Source organism: Felis catus, chromosome A2 (genome assembly GCF_018350175.1).
Source record: "Felis catus isolate Fca126 chromosome A2, F.catus_Fca126_mat1.0, whole genome shotgun sequence".
Taxonomy (NCBI): Eukaryota; Metazoa; Chordata; class Mammalia; order Carnivora; family Felidae; genus Felis; species Felis catus.
Genome location: NC_058369.1, coordinates 50,044,899 through 50,062,078, shown reverse-complemented (window position 1 = coordinate 50,062,078; position 17,180 = coordinate 50,044,899). Strand labels below are relative to the sequence as shown.

The 17,180-nt window shown below is 46.6% G+C and overlaps 1 protein-coding gene across 1 annotated transcript in view; it reads right to left on the bottom strand.

The window, feature by feature from the left end:
• Positions 1-2,990: 2,990 nt before the first annotated feature.
• The window catches only part of LMCD1 (LIM and cysteine rich domains 1), a 57,810-nt gene continuing 43,620 nt past the window's right edge, over positions 2,991-17,180 (bottom strand). Inside the window, exons 5-6 of the mRNA XM_003982444.5 lie at positions 4,363-4,578; positions 2,991-3,649 (exon numbers count right to left, since the gene is read on the bottom strand). Of these exons, the coding sequence (XP_003982493.1) occupies positions 3,491-3,649; positions 4,363-4,578 (375 nt within the window). The 3' untranslated portion in view covers positions 2,991-3,490. The remainder of the gene's footprint in view (positions 3,650-4,362; positions 4,579-17,180) is intronic.

Genomic DNA, 17,180 nt, shown 5'->3' with positions numbered 1-17,180 from the left:
AAACTTATTTTGTAAGTTTGAAATTATATATATATATAAAAAAAATACAGGGCTTTTTTTTCCAGAATGTCTCTTTCCATTAAGGAAGAAAACTTTTCTAAGCAGCTCCCCAGCGGAGAAGCCCTGTTGGCCAGGATTGAGTCACATGTTCTTTCTTTCTGAAGCCCAGGGCCATTGGCAACAATGCATCCTCCAAGAGCCCTAGGCTGTTTGTTCTTGCATTTAGTTGCTAGGTGCCATAGTAAGGATTGGAGAACCAAAGATAGTGCAAGAAGTTCATAGAGGAAGGCTTTCAGAAACCAGTAATTATAGCACAATAGCATCAGTCAATGATTGCAGAAAGCCTGGATGCTTTTGAGCACACAGAGGAACCTAAAACACCCCCGAGGGGAGGGTGAGGCCAGGGAAGTCTTCCTAGAGAAAGACTGTGATGGGAACAGTGGCTGACTTTTTTGCTGAATGGGGGGGGGGGGGGGGGGTGGGGGGGGGCGGGGGGTAGTTAACGTTGTAGCCTTTTAAAGCCTACCTCCTTCCAGTTCTACTACAGAACTGCCACTCAGCTCTGGTGGTCCCTTGGAAAAGGCAGCAGTTGAACACAGCGTGGGGAACTCCCAGAAGAGGGAATAGCTTGAGTGATGGTGCAGAGGTGGAGAAAGCATGAAGCAGGGACCTGCAAACTTTTCAGCAGGCCTCTGAATGGGGAGCAGGAAGCCAAGGTGGTTTGGGGCCGGAGAAATTAAGAAGCTTGATTGCAAGCCTAAGAAGTTTTGATTTTCTTCTAGGTATGCAACAGGGAGCCCCTGTTTTACAGGAGGCCTGTGTTTCTGAGCAGTTCATCTGGGCAGTGTGTGGAGAGGGTGAGTTCGGGTAGGGAGACTCACTAGGACACTATTGTCAGTCTCGGCTAAAATCATTCAAGGAGAAATAAGGCCTCAGTGATAGAGGGAAAGCCATGACAGTGACCTGAGAGGAAAAGAGTGTCAGAGAGGATTCAGGTATTCCAATAGCAAGCGTGAGGTGTTGTTAGTAGACATGGGGAAGGCAGGAGGACGCTCTGGGTGATATCTGGTAGGGTCTACTGGGGGACATCACTCCTGCCCACAATGATGTGGACAAAGATACCAGGACAAAATCAGTCAGGTATCATGCTGGGGTTTCAGCAGAGGAGAGAGCATGTATCCAATAATCTCTCTATCCAGTCATCACTACCCCTGCTTAAAACTCTTTGAAGGTTCCCCATTGCTCTTAGGAGAGACTGGTCTTTTCCACTGCCCACAAAATTGGTGCAACTCTTATGCCTCACATCTCTGTATGTACCACACTAGTCTTCTGTAAGCCCCACTCATGGGCCATGGTCACCACTGTATCTTCAACACTAATATATAGGTACTGAATAAACTGATGCTACTTCAGCCACAGGACCTTTGCACATGCCACCCATGTATTTATCCTTAACCATCTTCCTTTCCCTCTTTGGCTGCTCAGAATTTACTCACCCTTTAGATCTCAGTTCAAGTATCACTTTTCCAGGAGCACCTCTCCTGACTAGGTCCAATCTCTTTTATATTCTTTATAGAGACATGTTCCTCCCCTTTTTATAATTTTACATTGACTTGTAGGAATATTTGCCTAAGGCCATTTCCCCCACAGACTGTAAAGTCCAGGAGGCAGGGGTATTGTGCTTTCTATGAACACTGTCTCCTGTACTCAGGTTGCTTAATGGAACTCTGTAATGCCCAGTGGATATTTGCAGAATGAATGAGTGAGTGAGTGAGTGAGTGAGTGAATGAATGAAAGAGTGAATATTCCATTGGTGCCTCTGGGAAGGGATTGAGAAGCAAGTAAAGGTGCTTGAGTAGCACCTTACAGGACAGATAGAATTTCAACAGATGGTGTTGGCCTTCAAGTAACCAGCACAGAACTGGGAAAAGCTCAGAAGAGGGCTTGGCCAGAGGCAGTGGGTGAATGTCTAGGAGAAACAGGGAAATGGAAATCAAGAGAAATGAAGGGTTCCAAGGCCAAAAAGACAATTAAGCCAAATCTTGGAAGGATTCAAATGTCAGGGTGAGGACTTGGTTCTTAACTTGGAGACACCAGGGAGCCAGGCAGGGTGGGTGAGGACGATGACACAGCCCAAGCTTCTCTCTGGGGGGCGGACGGACACGACAGGGTAGCAGGTGACTGGAGCAAGGAGCTGGGAACAGAAAACCACCTCAGGAGGCAATTGCAAAAGCTTTGCTCAAACTTGCAAGGTCAGGGTATTGTAGGTAAGAGATGAGCAGAGTGAAATTCGGGTGGGGAAATGAAAGAAACTTGGCAACACATGGGAAATTTGAGAAAGAAGGAAAGCCATGGGTGACCGGGCTGTGAGCTCCTAAGCCTCATGTCTTTTTTGTCTCTGTTTCCCCAGTAGAGAAAGAGATTCCTTTTGTTATGTTAGATGTTGTGCAAAGGAAACTAATCTGGGAGCTGCAAATGCTCAGAGGTCATAAAAAGAGAGAAAATCTGGCCCAAAGACCTGTTCTGTTTGGCTCATTCTGTGCTGAGTTGGCAACGTTTAGAAGAAGAGAGATTTCGCATAAACATCCTATATTTCTTCAAGACTGCCCTCACTGGTCACCATGTCCCCCGGGGCACCCATTGGCCGAGCTCAGGTAGCCCTGTGTGGCTGCTCCCCAACACTCCACCTGGTCTCACTCTCAGAGGGGTTCGCTCATTCCCTGCGAGGGCAGCCGATCAGCTCCTGGAGGCTGCTTTTTGATGTACCGTAAACCATGACATGTCCCATCACTGATCTGGGGGTTCCTGGAACGGGAGTCCAGGGGTTCTGCCTTGAGCACCTGTGCTCACAAAGAAATCTGACGAGATGCGGTTGGCAAGGAGGCACAGCACTTCTGTGCCTTCTGCCACCACCAGCACTCAGGACCGAGGGGCTAAACGGTTGCCATGCAATCACCGCCATGGTGTAAATGACTAGATCAGGGCATAGATGGACTTCATCAGACTTTTATTGAATACGTTCATCATGCCAAAAACATCTTTTTTTATTTCAAATTCAAATTCCATTTGAAAAAGGAGGCCACAAATGACTGTTGGGATCCCAGCCAGCTCCTGGAGGAGCCCCCACGTTCGTGAAAAAGCACGCATATCCGACAGCTACGTGATTTGATCACTCAGAACTGCATTTTGGGAAACTCCTAGAGATCCCTTGCAGGATGCCAGTTGTGTCTGTAGTCGGTGGCTGGGAAACAACAACGTAACCCCATTCTTAGACCTCTCAGAACATCGCTGGCTTTAAAACTATTGACTCTCAAGGATCTACCAGCCTAGAATACGTGTGTGTACGTGTGCATATATATATTCCCACTGAAAAAAATCACTGGTTTTGTTGCCTGCTGGCCGTCACATCGGACCCTTAGAATGACCTCAGCACCCCTGGCTCCCCTCCTTGGTGGGATCCTGTGGATTCCGGCTGTGGCCGGGCAGCCCTTCAGGAGCGTTTGGACTTGCTACAGGTTGGGCACAGCAGCTGGCCCTTGGTGATGATGTACGCCCGGCCGCTCAGCTGCTGCTCACAGCCTTCACACACGAAGTGCTTTCGGTGCCAGGCCAGGTCTTCCACACGCTGGTAGTCCTCCGAGAATATGATCTGGGGAGGGGAGCAGAGACAGTGCGCCAGTCAGGTTCTGTCCCTTGTGGAGACAGGGCATCGAGGACAAGTTGCAGAATGGTGGTTCCTCCTCCCCCATTCTGGTCTCGACCTTCAAATGCGTCAGTGGAGGAATGGGACACAAACCTCAGGAGGCAGTAAGTACCGTTATCTGCACAGGTCATAATTGTCTCTTAGCTTGTTAGATGGAAAACAAAATTCTCTGCCGTAGGCAAGTTTTACTTAGCTAGCAGCCATGATACTCTTTGGCCCGAATCCAAAGCCCGGCTTTGTTCTGAGATGGGATTACATATCCTGGTGAAGACAAACCAACAATAGCTAAGTGGCCAATGGCCAGTCTTCACCAGCAAGGTCACACAGGGTCACTGGGGCTTTGAATAAATAACACTTCTTTTTTTTAAGTTCGTTTTATTTTGAGAGAGACAGAGCGTGCAAGCATGCAAGCGGGGGAGGGGGAGAGAGAGGGAGAAAAAGAATCCCAAGCAGGCTCTGCATGGACAGTGCAGTGCAGAGCCTGGCGTGGGGCTCAAACCCACAAACCGTGAGATCGTGACCTGAGCTGAAACCGAGAGTCGGGCGCTTAACTGACTGAGCCACCCAGGCACCCCACACACTTTGGAATATGTATATGTATGCTGAGGAATCCCTGAGGCTCAGAAAGAATTCAGAAAGAGCAGAACAGCTCTTCTCACCTCATCGCAGCCAGAGCACCGGGGCCGTATGCTCTCGCAGTAATGGCGGCCACACCAGGGGGCACCGTCCTTCCAGAAGTAGATGAGGTCCACCAGTGGCTCCGAGCACTTGGCACACACAAAGCAGGTGGGGTGCCACTGCTTGCTGTAGCCTGCCCTGTCTGAGTAGACCACAGGGCTGTCCGCAGGGGCCACTCCCTTGCAGAGCTCACAGACCTAGAAGGGGAGGAGGACACCAGGGATATAAGGTGGTCAGGAGAGCATAGTGACATGGGTTTGAGCTTCAGCTCATCTCTTTCCTTCCTGGGGGCCCTCCAGCAAGTTACTAAACCTCTCTGTTCCTCAGTTTTCTCATCTTCAAACCTACCTCATAGGTTGCTGTGGGGACGAATTAGTTAGTTGTTTAGCTCAGTGAGTCTCAAACTTTTTATCCTCAGGACCCTTTATATTCTTACAAATTATTAAGAACCCCAAAGAATTTTTGTTCATATGGGTAACAGCTGTTGGGATTTACCAAAAGAAAAATTAAAACTGAATAAAAACTTGAATAACTATTTGTTGATTCATTTAAAATAATAAACCAACATGTTAATATAAATATTTGTAATTGAAAATAACTGTAGGGGCACTTGGATGTCTCAGTTGGTTAAGTGTCCAACTCTACATTTTGGCTCAGGTCATGATTTCATGGTTCACGGGATCAAGCCCCATGTCGGGCTCTGTGCTGACAGCTTGGAGCCTGCTTGGGACCCTCTCTCTCCCTCTCTCTCTGCCCTCTCCCACATGTGCACATGCTCTTTCTCTCTCCAAACAAATAAATAAACGCTAAAAAAAAAAAAAAAAGCTCCATTTTCCCCAGACAGAAAAATTTAGTGAGAAGAGTGGCATTGCTTTATATCTTTGCAAATCTCTTTAATGACGAGCTCAATGAAGGACTGCTGGATTCTTGTAACCGTTGTAGCTTTTTGTCTTTTGCGTTATGTTGCTTTCTTTGAAATATATGAAAAAAATCTGACCTCACCCTGCTATGGAGTTAGAAAAGGAATGGAGGAGTATTTTAATAGCCTTTCCAGATAACTGTGGATATTCTTCCTTGATACTAAATCAAAATGGGACAAGTGGTAGTTTCTCAAAAGTCAATGGGGAATCTGAACCATATCAATTAACCTTTCATCCTGCTTACATTAAAACCCACTGGACCACCTTGCACTTTGAATGGATCTTTTACCCACGTGTAATTATTTATTTATTTATTTATTTTTTGAGAGACTGAGTAGGGGAGGGGCAGAGAGAGAAGGAGAATCCCAAGCAGGCTCCAAGCTGTCAGCGCAGAGCCCAACTCTAGACTCAAACTCAGGAACCGTGAGATCATGACCTGAGCCGAAGCTGGGTGGTTAACCAACTGAGCCACCCAGGTGTCCTGTATAATTATTTTTTTTTTAATGAACTTTACATTTTAAAACAGTTCTAGATTTACAGAAAAATTGTGAAGATAGTACAGAGAGTTATTTGCCCCACACCTAATTTCCTCTGTTCTTAACATCTTAAAGTGATATACTTGTCACAATTAATTAACCAATATTGATATGCTATTATTAAGTAAAGTCCCAACTTTATTCAGATGTTCTTAGATTTTCCTAATGTCCTTTTTCTATTCTAGGATCCTACATCACATTTAGTCCTCATGCCCCTTAGGCTTCTTTTGCCTGTGACTTCTCAGACTTCTTTTGTTTTTTTTTTTTTTTTTTTTTTTTTTTTTTAAATTTTTTTTCAACGTTTATTTATTTTTGGGACAGAGAGAGACAGAGCGTGAACAGGGGAGGGGCAGAGAGGGAGACACAGAATCGGAAACAGGCTCCAGGCTCCGAGCCATCAGCCCAGAGCCTGACGCGGGGCTCGAACTCACGGACCGCGAGATCGTGACCTGGCTGAAGTCGGACGCTTAACCGACTGCGCCACCCAGGCGCCCCAGACTTCTTTTGTTTTTGACGACTTTGACAGTTTGGAGGAGAACTGGTCAGGTGGACCTCAACTGGGATTTGTCTGATGTTATTGTCATGATTACATTGGGAGAAAAACCACAGAGGTTAATTGCTATTCTCCTGACATACTTTCCAGAGTACATATGTAATCCATCAAATCTTTTGAGTCATTTTGGAGTTATTTCCAGCTCCTCAAAATTCCGATGATGATGATGATGGCAGTGGCTATCATTTCTTAAAGACAGGTCTACATCCAGTGTTATGCTCAGGATTTTGCACTCCTTACAGAAGCCCTGGAGAGATATTCCCCCTTCTAGATTTAGCTCCCTTTTAAGGAAATCATTATTTCCCTCCAGACTTGGCAAAACTAGTTTCAGAGAGTTTCAGTGGTTGTTCATTAATATACAGATGATAGGAGGCAAAGCTGGGATTTGAACATGGGCCAAGCCTGACCCCAAAGCCAAGGTTCTTTCTACTATACTGTGTGTAGGTGTCCATAAACTGCAGCCACACCAAACCCTGATGCTCCCTGTACTCGTAAGACTCACTGGCTAAGAACAGATTTTATGTTTGAGCTCCAATTCACTGAAATGTTTTCTCCCAAAAAAGAACTTCATTTTCCTCATTAGTAGACCTGTATTAAGAACTAAATTGTGTGCCTGCCGCCAATTCTTATGTTAAAGTCCTAACTCTCAATGTGACTGTAGGTGGCTACAAGACCAGGTAATTAAGGTTAAATGAAGTCATAAGGATGGGGCCCTAATCCGACAGGACTGGTGTCCTTACCAGAAGACTAGGCACCAATCAACTTCTCTCCCACCCTGTGTGCACACAGAGGAAAGGTCCTGTGAAGACACAGGGAGAAGGCAGCTATGTACAAGCCAGGAAGAGGGGCTTCATCAGAAACCCACCACACCAGCACTTTGATCTTGGACTTCCAGCCTCCAGAATTATGATAATAAATTTCTGCTATTTAAGCCACCCAGTCTGTGGTGTTATGTTATGGTGGTCTGAGCTGACCAATGTAACCTATATTACAAAAACCTGTATTTATATTATTAGATTGTGAATTTGAGAAATGGAAAACTGTGGAAATTTGTTTTCCCTCTTGTTACATAAAGTACCTACATGATATCATCAGTTTTGGCTCTGGGCCTATAACACCTATAATATTTACCATTTGGCCTCCATGAGAAAATGTTTGCAGATCCCGGCTTTAGACGAGGACTCTAAGCTTACCAAGCACCACTTATGTGTCAGCCAAACTAGAAATTTCGTTCTGCCATGCAGACATGAGTAGGCATAAGTTAAGAGCCTAGACACTTGGCATTCTTAAGTTATATAGTTTAATTACATTCTTAATATATATTCTTGCATATGAAGAAAAAATAAAAGCTACGATGACAAAAAATAGGGAAAGAAAACCAGACCACAAAGAATGCCCATGTACTGACAGGGGTCCCTGAGCACAGTAGTTGTTGAATGAATGTCTACATAAAAAATATGCTTGGCTAATGGATCCGGACTGCTTGACAATGTTCCTTAGAATGTGCTGGACTTGTTGTTTTTCAGTTATGCCCACAAGAATGAACGGTGTGAGTCCTTCACCGCAATGAAAACCCTGTTCCTCTGCACGTGACTGAGTCCCAGCTCCCATGGAGCTCATCAGAGGTCTTAAACCAAACACAAGTGATGAATCATCATTTACTTATTTTCACCATCCCTTCAGCACAGCCAGGACGTGTAAACTATTTGGCAAGTGTCATGTGAGTACCAAGTGAGTTTTCTGTCCGCCTGGCTTTCTAAATTTCATGGGACGAAATTTCCAGCCCTTTTCGTCCAGCAAAGAAGGGACTTGGGGTCAATCCACCACCTTGGCTGGGTATCACTGTGGTACACCAGTGGGGCTCCCAACTCCAGATTTCCAGATGTTGCTTAACACGGAAGCAGAGGAAGGGAAAGAGATAGAAATGCACGTGGTGGAGTCTGGGGAGCATCTGAAAGCACCCACAACCCACAGAAGGCAACGGAGGGCTGGGAGGTCAGAGGGGCAGTCTGGGTGGCTGTGAGCCTAGGTTATGGCTGAGATCTCTGGAGGTAATGGGGGGCCATTACTGGTTCTTGAGGCTGGAAGGGCTGTGTTTGGTTTGCACTGGAAGGAGACAGTTGTAGTGGCAGAGGCAGCATGGAGAAGGGAGGGAGAGTCATGCTCGCAGAGCTTGGTCCCGACCTTCCCCCACCACATCTGAAAGTGCTGTCTTAAGCACCTCCCTCAGTGAGGAGTGGCCCTTCCCTCATTGTTCCCTCAGCATCCCTGGCTCCTGGCCTCGTTATTACCAGTAGCCAGCCCTTTTTAAAGCAAACAGTGTCACTGCCATTTTATGAAAACAAGATGTCCGAGTAATGAGCCCTGTCAGCATGTGTCAGGAACAAATTTCCTCCCTTGGCCTCTGAGCTATTTTCTGTGTTCCTTTCCCTGTCTGACAGTGTCCTGGATAGTAGATCTGACAGTGTGCTGGCTCTGTCAGCCTGGTGGCCCCTCAGCCACCAGGGGCAGGCTGGCAACCAAGAGTCCGAACGCCCCCTCGCCTGCTTGGCTCCTAGGATCCTTGCCTTGCCTTTCTCTGCACAAACTTATTCTCCAACAATCCTTGGTACTGAAGTGGACAATTTCTAAATTGCAGTAGGTAGCTGAGAGTGGGGCTGGCTGTGTGACCTTGGACAAGTTACTCAACCTCTCTGTGCCTTAGTTTTTTCACCCATCAAGTGAGGATACCATTAATATTAACAATGTCATAGAGCTGTTGCATGGATTAAATGTGATAATAGAGTTAATGGACTTTATAAGGGCTCAGTAATAATTAGCTAAAATCTCTGGTTATCCGTACCCCAGCTCTCTTTATAGATGAGAGACCTGTGGCCCGGAGGGGTTAAGTCCCTTTCCCAAGATGACAAAGACATATTGGAGGCAGGATGAGCTTTAGGTTTGGAGGCCTGAGGTTCCTTTCCATAACACCATGATCATGTAGGTTGGCAGGAAGTGACTTTTCCCACCGATGAGCTTTGTACTTTCCCATCTCCATTGTCTCCATCTGTGCATGGCCAGAGAATAGGGTTCTGGGAGTTGTATCGTCCATCACTACCCCAGACTCGGCTACAATCAGTCCTCTCCCCCAAACTGCCCCCTGTAAGGCCCTGGTTCTCAGACTGAAGTCTGCACCAATACCCCCCAGAGGTCTTCTTAAAACAGACTGCTGTGACCCACACCCACAGTGTCTGATTCGGATAGGTCTGGGATGGGGTGCAGGAATCTGCAAGCTCTGGGGGATGCTGGTGTAGTCAGGGGACCCACTTTGAGAACCACTGCCACACAGAGTTTAAAAATGACCTTAAAAATAAGCTCAGCAAAAATGATATCATCAACTCTGTTCAGTTATAGCAAACGCCAGTTTGAATTCCTGGGATGCTTAAATTCTACACAATTTTTAAGAAAGCCCAGTGTGGTCATTCCCAGGCTACTTCCCCTGTGAAGGAGATAGTGTGGCCAAGTACAAGTCCCTTGGGACTATGTTAAAAAGCATACAGAAGAACACTTATCATTAGCGTATCAGTTGGTTCTTATTCATACTCTCAACCATCTAAAATCAGAGCTTGCTCATGAGAATCTTTCTAACATTTGCCCCATAACTTAGTTTGCAGACCATTTCCCCCTGGGAGGAGGGGGGAGTGGCCCAAATCTTTCACAGGTGGAACAGGTATGAAGTTTCTCCTTATGACCCTGAAGTTTTGCCCTGTCCCTGCTCAAATGGCGAGAGATTCTTAATGAAAAAGGTCTAAATGAAAGGATTTGAAAATTCTATACTTTGGGCCTTTGTAATCTGTAAAAAAACAAAAACAAAAAACAAACAAAAAATGCCTGGTTTGAGAAGGCTGAGGAACATTTCAGATTTGGCTACTTCAGACGCTAAGACCCTGCAGGGTTGGGGTTCTTTTGGTCATGGTGTGTGGAAATGTTGTTGGCAAATTCTTGGACACTCCTCCATCCAATGGGGTATCTAAGTCCCTTCCTTTGATTGTGGTCCCTCCTTAATGACTTGCTTCTATTGAACAGAGTGTAGTGGGAGGGATGTTACAGATGCCTGTGGTAGGGCATAAAAGACAGCACACCTTTCACTGGGATCTCTCTCTATACACACACCTTGGGAGCCCTGGGAGGACAGGAAAGAAATCGCGAGACCTCTATACCAGGGCGATTTTGTGGAGAAACCACACAGAAAGCAACAGGCCCAAAGACCCCCTCCCTGGCTGGTCCAACCCAGCTGTTTGTGTCTTCCCAGCACTGAAGCCAGACCACCGAGACAGCCCCCAGCCTATAGGCTGCTCCAAATGATGCCACGTGGGCAGAGACAAGATATCCCCACTGAACCTTGCCCACATTGCTGATTTCTGAGCAAGACAGATGTTCTTTCTTTAAGCCTCTCCACCTTTGGGTGGTTGGATATGCAACATTAGGTGACAAGAACATCCAATGTGAGCACACAGAATTAAGACTTCTGGAATGGGAGTAACCTAGACACAAAGTGTTTTAGGCAACAGTATATTAGGGGCAGTGGCCAAAGGTTACATGGCCAAAGACCTGTCTCTAAGGACCGAGCTGTGTTGGCCTTCAGAGCAGGATCAGCAGATGTGGAGAACCCTCTCCAGCAATAATCTCTCTGCTGGGGTTGCCAGAAGCTCTGTCCCAATAATTCTGTTCTTTTCTGGAAGGCTCTTATCCAAAGGCCTACTCAGTCTAAACCCAGAGTGCCTTGTGAAAATCTCACTATTACAATACAGTAAATATTAACACAAGGGCCTTGAATTCAGGCACTGGGTTCTTTCCAACACAAATACTCAACAATTTATTTATAAACAGCCTCTCCCCATTTCCTCTTATGGTGATTATTCGCCATCTTTGCTTTGCAGCCTCATGTATCCCAGAGGTTTTTTTTTTTTTTTTTTCTCATTTTCTTTCCTTTTTCAGCCCAGTGTCATTTCTGGTATCTTTAGACTCTTGTGTTCTGTTCCTCCACACTGTCATCTTCCTGAGACTCCTCATAGTACAGACTGGGCAGGCTGGGTGCAGTGGTTAGGGTGAGGGGCTTTGGGATAAGATCTGTACCATTGCTCCATCACTGATAAGCCCTGAGACAAATCACCCACCTCCCTGAGCCTCAGTTTCCTCACTTGTAACATATGACAGGCCCTGGCTTATGGGAGATGCTTTACACATGGCGGTCCCTGTTGTTGGCCAATGATTTCACCTCATGCTTCTTCTTGGGGTAGATGATTGAACATGGGCCTCTCTGCCAAGCAAAGTCACATGTTAGGCATCTATAACTGAATCCCTCTCACTGGTTACCTGATGAAGGGGGAACACGGAGCCAGGAAGGCTTCATAAATGCTACTCTCAGAAGAGAGACCGTCAGCCTGGGGTGTTCTCAACTCCAGCTTTGACAAGTGTGTGGGCAAGAGCTGGCTTCCCACCAAGGACATTGCAGAGTAGGAAGAAGCCTTATATGTGGTCATCTTGTCACAGTGGTCATGCACGTGCCTGCAGCTGCATGGGGTGCTATGGAAAAAGGAGGTTCCATCATCTGTGGTGTTTGTGGGGTTTGGGGTAAGTTCCAGTTCTGCCTTAACCGCTCACAAGCTAGATGACTAGAAAAAGGGGAAATTATATTTTGTAGGAGAATTCTTAGGATTCAGTTGAAAAAAAAAAAAACTAGGTAAAGCCTTTGGCACAAGTGCTGGGCACAATCTAGGTAGTCAAGGAATGGCAGATGACATCATTATCATCATTATTCATTAACCTGCATTAGCAAAATGAAATTGAATAAAACCAAAGTAATTCATAAAAAGCTAATAAAAATCATGTTTTACAGTTGTGCTAGTTCTGGGGTGAGCAAACTACATCTGTGGGCCAAACCTAGCCCACTGCTTGTTTTTGCAAATAAAGTTTTATTCGCACACAGCCATGGTCATCTGTTAGATATTGTCTATGGCTGCATTAGTGCTACAACAACAGAGGGAGTAGTTGTGACAGAGACCATGTGGCTTGCAAAGCCTAAAATATTTAGTATCTGCCTTTTACAGAAAAAAAGTTGCCAGCTCCTGTTTTAGTCAATGGAATATTATGCAGCCCACTCCAGAAAAAAAAAAAAAAAAAACCAACTTGTGAAGTCTCTGTGGCAACATGGAAATATATTTATAGCATAAAAAAGTGGGATGAAGGGAATTTTCAGTGGAAAGAAATTCCTTTAATGTCATTAAAATATCTCCACTGTAAAAAAGGAGGGAGGCAGATGTTGAGAAGCCTGGTAACCATGGTGATTTTTCCTGCTGCTTCCCTGGGCCTTTTACCCTCTGTCCTCCATCTCAGACAGGGCTCAGGACTGGGGGTGGGGCAGTGGTTTCAAATTCCCAGAGAGGGGCCGGCAGGAAAGCCAGCCTGCCGAGCCCACAAGCCAAACATCTGCTGCACAAAGATTTGGAAGTCCCTTGCCCACAAATATGTCCCTTGTTGGGGCAGGAGTTGGGCTGAGCAGCCAGATGCTGTAAGTTTCCATCTGAGAGGCAGGCCTCAGTGGGCGGGGTGCTGTGGGGAAGGGGCTGGGTGAGGGGCACCCAGCAGTGATGGTAAATTACTAACGGGTGGAGATTACATTGAATGCTATGTTCTGGCTTCCTTTCGCCTTTCTTCAGTTACAAGTTTGGGGTGTAGGGAAGGGCGGAAATTCCATGCCCAGGAAATCCGCACATTTCATTTCTGAGAAAATACCAAGTAAGCATTCTAAATGCAGGGAAATGGTTTGGTGGGGCTGTTAACAATCAGAGCATTGAGGTCATTGACCTCGCAGCCCAGGCGCTCATAGGTTCCATCCAGGTGGGAAAGGTGGGGCGCGGAAGGCCTGGAAAGTGGATATGGGGCTCTGCCATTCTCCAGGGAATGTTCCAGATTGCTGGAGTTGGCAGATCCCTGGCCATGGAGCTCTCTGAAGCCCCCCAAACCCATGAGAACTCATGGTGGGTGGGATTGGGGTGTAATGGGCGAGGCCTTCCATTGTTCTTGGCATGCCTACAAAAGGCCCTCAGATTCTTCACTGAACTGGGCTGTGGGTGACTCCAAACTATGTGGCTCAACCAGCAAACATAAATACACACACCTTTGTGGAGTTGTCCTCACCCATCCAGGGCCCCACCCCAGGACCGCTCAGACTCCTCAGGACTGGTGACTAACAAGGATCTGGGATGGAATCCCAGCCCCACCTCTCATCAGCAAGCCTTTTAAGTTCTCTGCTGCAGGTTTCACAGCTGTGAAATGGGTATGAACAACTCCAGCCTCTGCCAGTAGTTGTTAGGAGGACTCAAAGACATGAGTGAGCCTGCTGTGAACAGTCCCCTTCCCACCTGCCCCCCTTCCTTGTCAACACACACACGGTGGGGCAAGTAAAGGAGAGAGGGGGAGACATTAAATATTTGGGGTTTTTAATTGGCCTCACTGATTTAAAGGGCACACTTGTGGGGTGACAGTGGCTGAGTTAGCATCTGGGATTTTTCACTGCGGTGTTTCCTCACAAAGACAGGTGCCTCTGACAGCATTTCCCGTGGTGTCCTGCCTCTCCTAAGCTCAGTGTAATAATGACTCTTTAGGGCTGCTCTGAGGTGGGCAAGGGCAGCCACAGCTCCTGGGTTCTCTTCTCAGGTGAGCCTCAGCTGATGTTAGGTTGCCCTATCCCGTCAAGGGGTGGGTGTGCAGGCCTGGAGTTGGAAAGCTGGGGTACACATCTGCGAACTGTACCCGGATCTAAGGACTGCACAGCCCCAGCCATACGGGTGAGTTGAGCTTAGAGGGTGCTGTTCCCACACTCTGGCTAGACCTCTGTTATACATGTGGCCTCACCCCTAACTCAGCTCAAGGGGCCCATTTCCACATGGACAAGGTGGAAAAGGCTTTTGGCAGTGATGCTCCTCTGGTCTAGAGAACCCTTTCCTCTGAGCACAATTTGTTGGAGGGGCTTGGTGAAGACTCAACAGCCTGATCCTGTCATAGCTTGGGTCCCAAGGTCTCTGAGGAAGGACAGCACTGTAACGGGCTGACAGCAGATTGATGGAGCCGTGCCAGCTCCGAGGAGAAACGCCCTGCAGTGTAGACGGAGCCGTGCCAGCTCACAGAAGTGCCCTGCAGCATAGGCTGATTGTGGCTCCGTGAAAAGGGAGCTGGTGGCCTCAGGCTGCTGAGTAGTGTGGTTGGGTGTGGTGTAATGCAGTGTGTGATGCCCTGCCTGTGTTTCCCGAACTCCCTGTGGGTCTTTAAAGGAAGATTCCTATGTAGCATCCTCAGAGCTGGACTCCCTAAGCCAGGAGGCCTAAAACATCTACAGAATGCCCTGTTGTCTTCTCCGATCCTCACCATATGCCAATTTAATGATATTATTTTTCCTCGGCTTATATGTAAAATTATTTTTATACTTTTTTTAGCAGTAGTTCTCAAAGTGTGGTCCCCAGACCAGCGTCAGCATCAACCCGGGTGTTCATTAGAATAGCTGATTCTCTGGCCCCACCTGTTCCTACTAAGCAGGGAGCTCTAGGGTGGGGCCCAGTCCTCTGGATTTTAGCCAACCTTTCAGGTGATTTTAGTTTGAGAACCACAGCCACAACCTGCTGGAGGCTCTCAGAAGTCCTACCTCAAAGAAACCCACTCAGTTTTGGTTACTCTAATGTCTCCCAAACTTACATGGCCATGTAACCCCTTTAGGATCTAATATCCATTAGCTATCGGAGGAACAAGCTTTGGGCAACAGGAAAGATGGACTTGGGGACTGATGGGGGGTTGGTTCAAATCCCACAGCTTTTCTTCAAGTCATTGGGTGGTTGGAGGCTTTAAATCAGACCCTCTAGTTCTTAGCGCTGCCCTTGGTTCAGAGAAAGCCAAATCGTAGCTGCTAACTATAGTAATAATGATCACTCTTAGGATGACAAACAATATTATGTCACCAAGATCATTCTAGGAAAATGTGTTTCACGTGTTCTTTCTTTTGCCCATTTTTTTTTTTCCTCATAAATCACCGCTTGGATTTGGGGCATCAGTCTGAGTTCTACAATTTCCTCCCCATATCTGGGTTCTCAAATTGAATGCCCTGACCATTTCTGGCAAAGTCCACTGTCCTCATCAGGGGAGCAAAAATCAGGCTTCCTGCCTGATGCTTGGCTCTGGTAACTGTCCTACACTTCCCTTTTATGAGAAACCGAAGGGACACAGCACACAGGATGGCCAGCACCCACGTCCACTTGACTTGGCCACTGACTAGGGTAAGGCAGAACAAATTTGGGGTTGCTGGGGACACACTGTCTATGGACTGGCAGGCTATCTAGCTACCTTTATAGGATTTGCTCCCTGGCTTCTAGGAGACAAACAGGGAGTCAATAAAAGCACCTAGCCTTCTTTCTTCCTGGAACAGATAATAAGCAGGGTTTTATAACTCAGCATCATGTAGTTGGAAAAGTATTGGATCCAGGTTCTACTCCTTAGAAACTGTGGAACCTTGGAAAAGTTACCTACCCTCTAGAATCTCTGATTCCATACCTGTCAAATGGGGTTGGTGAAATTCACCCTACTAGGCAGCTGGGTGAGTTAAACAAAGACTCTGAAAGAGTAGGCATGGCATCTGGCACACAGCAGGTGCTTAATAAATGTGAACTTGGATCTTATCATCCTCCGGGGCAAAATGGTCATCTAAACTGTCTCCATCGTTAGAGGCTCTATTTAGTCTTAATATTCACTGATTCATCCATTTGTTCATTCATTCATGGTTCACATATTTATTGAGCACCTACTATCTATATCAATGGCACCTGCTGAAGATACAGAGATGAAAAAGAAACCCGCAGCACCTAGAGGTGACATGAACACATGATGTACAGGCAGGGATCCACTAGTTACATAACTAGTTATCCAATCAAGATTGGAGGTAGGATAAGGAAGGAGAAGGCCATTTTCCCTAGCCAGCCCAGCCCAACCACCACGGGCTTCCTTCAAATTCTGTTTTTGGTCTGGTCTTATTGTTTAAACGCTTCCAAACTGTCAGAACTACTTCCTAAAGTTGACGATAGGCAGGGGCTCAGGATCTCAGGCCATCTTTGCCCCACTTCCATGCTGTACAAATATGTGGGGCTGAGTCAAGGATAAAATAGCGTATCTCTCCTGGGAATGGCAATTGGGAAATGTCGCAACGACTTAAAGAGATCGCCTTCCAACTTGGAATTATGCAGTATTTATGCTTTAAGGACAGATAACTATTTGGATATAAGGCTGGATGGGGAGGACCCTAGTTTATGAAACACTAACTGGATCTAATTTTTTTTTTTTTTAGGTCGCTGGGACATGGATTCTTCCTCGGAAATGGGTCTTTTCAACACCATCGCCAAACCTGTGGTAAGGAAAATAAGTTTTGTTCTTTTGACTTAGAGTTCTCAGATTGACTGTGTGCGGCCATAGTTCACTGGACGGTAATCCCAAATGAACGTGCCAACAAATGGGGGTTGGACATTCAGGACACAGGTTTTGGATGGCAAGTTTGAGTCACTGAAGGCAGGAAAGAGCCTGGCCCTTTCTGAATGTAGTGACAACATCACCAGGGCTGGCATTTCCCTGGGCGGTCCGGCTCACACGGGTGACTGCCAGCCTGTTACCAGCAAGGCAGGTTATTTGCTTGAGGCCTCCACATATTGGGACATTTATCTCCAAATAACAATTAGAGGCAGCTGAAGTCACTTGGCTAACTGGGGCAGAAGGCA